Source organism: Eurosta solidaginis, chromosome 2 (genome assembly GCF_040869045.1).
Source record: "Eurosta solidaginis isolate ZX-2024a chromosome 2, ASM4086904v1, whole genome shotgun sequence".
Classification (NCBI taxonomy): domain Eukaryota; kingdom Metazoa; phylum Arthropoda; class Insecta; order Diptera; family Tephritidae; genus Eurosta; species Eurosta solidaginis.
The window spans coordinates 151,475,308-151,481,260 of NC_090320.1; the positions used below are offsets into that span (position 1 = coordinate 151,475,308).

The 5,953-nt window shown below is 33.4% G+C and overlaps 1 protein-coding gene and 1 pseudogene across 3 annotated transcripts; one reads left to right on the forward strand and one right to left on the reverse strand.

Annotated features, from left to right (window-relative positions):
- Positions 1-454: 454 nt before the first annotated feature.
- LOC137240285 (uncharacterized) lies at positions 455-5,460 on the reverse strand. 3 transcript variants are annotated; one of them, XM_067766332.1, is made up of 5 exons: positions 5,154-5,460; positions 4,916-5,044; positions 2,604-2,789; positions 2,390-2,546; positions 455-2,327 (listed from the first exon to the last, which is right to left on the reverse strand). In XM_067766332.1, the coding sequence occupies exons 1-5, from the start codon at positions 5,157-5,159 to the stop codon at positions 2,203-2,205; spliced, it is 603 nt and encodes a 200-aa protein (XP_067622433.1). In that variant the 5' UTR covers positions 5,160-5,460; the 3' UTR covers positions 455-2,202. The 3 variants fall into 3 exon arrangements, 2 of the variants coding, with proteins under 2 accessions (XP_067622433.1, XP_067622434.1); XR_010949676.1 differs by lacking the exon at positions 4,916-5,044 and having other exon boundaries at positions 5,285-5,459; XM_067766333.1 differs by lacking the exons at positions 4,916-5,044; positions 5,154-5,460 and adding an exon at positions 2,888-3,095.
- LOC137239883 (transcription termination factor 4, mitochondrial-like) lies at positions 3,753-5,317 on the forward strand (annotated as a pseudogene).
- Positions 5,461-5,953: the final 493 nt, after the last annotated feature.

A 5,953-nucleotide genomic window follows, 5' to 3' on the forward strand; every position in this document is an offset into this window, starting at 1 on the left:
CAGCCGCAACCGCAAAGGCAAAAACGAAAAAATACTCGGGAACATTGATACATGCCTATGTATATAACGTAAATTCCACACAATTGAAGCAAACGGTAGATTGCCCCAGCAAAAATGTGCCCGTAAATTGACTAGGAAAATGACTAACAGCTGTGTCGATGGAACACGTAAATCGCTAAGTAGCATTTGTACAGGGCAGCAGTAACATTTGTGACCAGTCCATTCCGTCGTACCTATTTATGTGATTGTCCATACTGCTCACACATATACGGTTTTAGGTTATCGAAAAGTAAACAAACTATAGTGCTGTACTGTTCTTACATTCACGTTCTGGCAATCATTTTTTGAGTTATATACCTGTAACTTTACGAGTATTTTTACGTTAATATGACCGTCTTTTTACTAGTGTTATGACCGTTTTTTACTTGGATTATACTGCTATATAAATAAAATATTTCTTTAATTCAAATCTATTAACATTTCTTTTATTAAACATTTTTACAATATATTACATTATTTATAATAGTTGTAAATTATTAACTATAAGTCTTAAGGAATAGTTTTTCAGTCTTGTTGGTGACCCATAAATACAAATTTTATTGTATGCGATTGTATGCAAACAAAGTTAAGGGAAACTTAAATAAATTAATTAATGATATAGAAAACAAAAGAGAAGAACTAATAAAACTATTGGTTGCAGTAAACCATCAAATCGCGAGTAGGCAATTCACAATTTGAGTAAGTTGACTTGTAATTCGCCAATTTTAATCCTATACCTTTTTTATTTTAGTTCAGAAAGCTGCAATTGAGGTTCGAAAGTTACAATTTAAGTTCAAAAATTTCAATTCAAGTTCAGAAAATTTAAATTCAAGCTCAAAATTTCTATTTGTAGTTCAGAAAATTAAAATGGAAGTTCAGAATTTCTGTTTGTAGTTCAGAAAATTATATTTGAACTTAAATTGTAATTTTCTGAACTTCAGTTGTAATTTGCTGAACTGCAGTTGAAATTCCTGAGCTTCAATTATAATTTACTGAACTTCTATTGAAAATTGTGAACTTCAATTGTAATTTTTTGAACTTAAATTGAAATTCCTGAGCTTTCAGAACTTCAATTGCAACTTTCAAATTTTTTTTACATAAAATAAACAATTTAAAATTTTTTCTGACAGTTAAAGTGGTGAATTGCCTACCAGTGGTTTGAAACCACTTGCATTCGTGTTGGCGCTTCTCTATATCATTAATATAACAATATCTTTTGAATAATTTAATTAATACACAAATATACATTTTTTTCCTTTACATTTTAGAAATGTGTACAAAAATATGTAATTTTACATATCGCAACCTAACCCTTAAAGTATTTCAACTCATAATCAGAGTAACTTTGTGTTGAATGTTGATTTATACCACGAAAATAACAAAATGGGTAACTAAACCAGGCTAAACGATAACGTTAAATACCAAAAAAAAGTTATTTCACGATGCTTTCATGGATCGATTTACACTTAAGTACCGATCTGAATTTTTTTTAAGTTTTCACATTTTTTAGTTTAAAATGCGATATATGCATTCAGTGGAATAATTTTAGATTGAATGTACTTCATGCAATTTTTTTTCTTCGTGATTTTGCAATAATAAACGTAGGTACTCATAGTAATTTTTTGTTTTGAATTATGTGATTACAATATTTATAAGGACTATTTAGTTGATGGTATTGGTACTGTCAGTTAAATTCATCAGCAATCATTTATATTCAAAATATTTTTTGTTATACATCTATTTTATAAATTTTGGTTAAAAATTATTGACAAATTCGTTGCAATTAGATTGCTTTAAAGATCTTTGCAAATTTTGTGCGATTGTTGAATATTATTTTAATTAGAGCATAAAAAGCTTAGATTAGTAACGTAGGAAAAAACTTAGAATTATTTCAGTTAAGTTCATCACAAATATGTATATTCAAAATACTTATTTCTTATACATCTAGTTTATAAATTTTTGGTTAAAAATTATTGACAAATTCGTTGCAATTAAATTGCTTTAAAATTCTCTGCAAACTTTGGGCGATTGTTGAATATTATTTTAATTAGGCATAAAAACCTTAGAATAGGAACGTAGGAAAAAACTTAGAATTATTAGGTTCTTATATAGTTTTTAATCAAGATTATTTCAGTGTGTCTTGTTCGTTTGTTGTATGTAGGCTTATGCTGTTGCAGAGCTGGATTTATTGCTCAGATACCGCCTTTGTTTATGCCAGTTGTGGCTCAGCGTTAAACACCGTCTCATGCTGTCTTCGAAGTCGATCCTGCCTTGCAGTTTGAAAACGTCTAAATTAATAGGAATGGACAATGAAAATAATGACATTTTAAAACAATTTAAATTACACTACCAAAAAGTACGCTGTTCACGAGTTTCAGTTTAGATAAAGATCGTTTGCCATGTACTCCGTCCCAGTTAAAATTGAAAAGAACGTTGTCAGAGAAAAGTTTTCTCATTACTCCAATAATGTCTGATGATGCATCTTTCAGCATAAAGATATATGATTTCTAAATGAAAACCACCAATTTAAGTTATGAAATACAATTAAAAATATTCAAAAATACCATTGCTTCTTGATAATCATCTGAGTCCAACTTTTTCTCAATGTCATAAACTGAATCCAACGATGTTAGTGGCATAACGATAGAGAGCTCGGTGTGAGTATCATTTTCCATTTCTCCGCTGATACGGCATACTATTTTGTGCGTTTTCTTCCAATGTTGAGCCATGACTTCTGCCAATTCTGGAAGCTGAAATTATAGCATAAATAATAATTAAAGAGAATCAAGGTATTGCGGCTACAATTACTAGGGTTTCACAAATAACAGTTCAATATTTCACTATGCACCTTTTCTTCAATCTTAGTCAATCTAAATTCCAGGTCGATATGCTTCTGTAATATTGTTTGTAGTATCGCCATTATATTTTCGTTTGTTGTAGGGAATGTTCCTTCGTTGGTTAAGGAAGTAGCCGCATTATTCAAAACGGTACTCGTTGTATTAAGGAGGAGTGAAAGGACGCGCTGTGTTGTGCTACATCGATGATGTATTCGTATCCCTAACGCAATCAGCTGTTTATTGTTACGACGGTAAACCAAAAACCAATTGGTTGGCTACGATATGTTTACGACCTTATCGGCACCAATAATTGATTGCATTGATTCTCATAAGGTTGGTCGAATCAGCTGTTATAAGGTTACCGATAAAGCACCAATGTCTGCAGCTTTAGTGACGCGATAAACGTAAAAAGCCAAAGCAAAGAGGATAAATTATGAAGAGACGTATGCTCAATGTTTTCTAAGAGGAAGTCGCTGTTTTTTTGGGCGAGATGTGCATAAAATGTCTTCTAACCATTTTCGTGGGGTACTTGCGTTTATTTTTCCGCCTGTATTTAATTAACTAATTAATTCTCTTTCCAAAAATCACAGTTGCATAAAGTATCTACACTGTAGGAATAAATGCGACACAATTCAAAAATGTCCCTCTTTGAAAAAATTCGGCATATATTTTTTGATTTCTGGGAGTTACTCGCCACTCGTAGCAGACTGGTGGCTCTTATTTTATTTATCCTCTTTGCATTGTTGCTCAATACAAGTTTCCTGAAAGCGCCGATTGTGACGCAGCCATTTTGACGAGGCCATTTACAGTACGGCATCACATCACCGCAATCTGCTGTTCTATTTGTTTTGAACCGAGGTTCCTATAGCTTTCGTAATGTTGCGGAAATTTTTAACAAATTCCAATAAATATGTGCCGTTGCTTCACAGAAGACAGCAAGTAAGATTAAAATTAATGAGTTAATGAATATTTTTAATTTAGTTCATACATGACCAACAGCTATCAACACCAAGTACGGTGAGCACAGTGCTCGATGATGAAACACCATTGGATCAAGCGCACATAGACGAAGCTGTGAGAGTGAATCCTTTGTTGGCTAGAGTGTCCCGGCACAATGGCGTAATGCACATGAAACACTCATGAATCACGGTCTCAATACGAGCAATTTCCTGCGCATTGCAACCGGTAATCCGGAGGTGTTTGCACGTCCGACACAACGTCTAGTTGATGCAATGGAATTTTGGCGCAGCTTTCAATTCACCGAGAAGCTAATGTTTTTACTGCTAACAAAATATCCAGGACTTTTAGATGTGAACGAAAACATGCGTTTACGTAAACATATTGGTTATTTGAAATCATTTGCTGGCACTAGCAAAAATGTTTGGAAATTGTTAATGAATTGTCCGGATTTACTTGAACTGTCGGAGCGACGTGCCGAAGAAAAGGTGACGTACTTGAAAGAGGTAATGCGTGCGGAAATACCTGAAAAAATAAAATCAGAAGCGTTATCTAAGCCATTAGAGGAGATACGTTGCCGCCATGTCTTTCTTGAAAGACTGGTTCTATTCAAACCAAGACCACTTAAAGTAGATCCAGATGAGCCAACTAAGAATCCACTTTTATATCAAATAACCAATAAATCGGACAATGCATTTGCAACTAAGGTGTGCCATGTTACACTTGCTGAATTTGAAGCATTTAAAGACTTGTACGCACGGGAATTGAAACGAAAACAGGATGCTGAATACGAAGATGAGGATATGCAGCTAGTACGCGGGTATAAAAAGCATTGAAAAGCTCGTAGATATTTTTGTTAGTTACATGTTACATATATTAATTTAATTAAAAAAAAAAAACAATTGTTTTAAAATTCCGATGTGAATTTCTTATTCGAACAATTTGCACAAATTTGTTTTATCCTCTGCGTAAGTAACGCCCAATTGTCTACGAATTTGATCCTCAATATATTACAATGCCAAACTTTCTTTGTGATCAAGTAAATCACTTTGTGTTTTGTGCTCTAAAATGCAATGACGTACCTCTTCTGCTTCAAAACTCAGCGCTAAGCGATTGGGAAAATATGTTGATAAATCACTTTTTGTCAATGGAAATTCTTTTTCTTCACCATTTACATCTATAATTTTCACAGGACACCAATAGTACGGCACCTAGTTTCATTGAAAATTCCATAGCTCATATTAATTTATGTATAAACGTTTTTTATATGCACGAATTGAATTATTCACTGTAGATGCTACCAAAAATGCAATAACCTACATCCATTAAAAATCACTTGATTTTGGTTCCTTTGTGGAAAATATAAATGCAAATACCGTAGCGCACACAACACTTAATTTAAATTTAGTTTTTATTATATCCTAAATTATTTGTAAATAAATTTTTCTTACTCTGCTGTTGCGTTTCAAGCTGAAAATAACAAATGGTGGATTCGCATAAAATTTTTGTGACGTATTTGAGGGTACATAGCATGTAAGAAAAGGCAAGCATATATGTATCGGGCATTTCAATTAGGCCATCTCATTCTGCCATACTAATAATTGTGGAACAATGTGGGATATTTTGTTGTTGGTCGCCATCTTTGGTCACTAGATTTTTGCTGGGGCTTCATTCTTTTCATTTTTACGCGTGGTTGGAGAATGATGGCGATCAATGGCAAACATGGTAAGTAAATTGTAATATTTTCTTTTATTTATTGCTATAAATCAATTTCCTTGTATTTTTCCTCATTATTAATTACTTTTATTTTATTTTACTGGTGGAGAATAGGCATGGTGGTAGTCGTCGGACAGGACGCCAGATTTTTTTGGTTTTTCTTGTTTTTTTTTTTTTTGTATGTACCGGCATCGCAAAGGGGTGCTCCCACTGCGGCGGCGACCGTGCCGTTAGTGGTCACACCTTCGCGATGATCATTGTCGCCGATATTAATGAAATTTATTTTCTTTTCGTTGCAGGTTTATGGTGGGATGTACTTTTATTGCAGACACATTTTCGGCAAGAAAATCACCACCAGTGATTGCTGTAGAGTAGCAAAAGGGGCTGACCCACAGCCTACACAA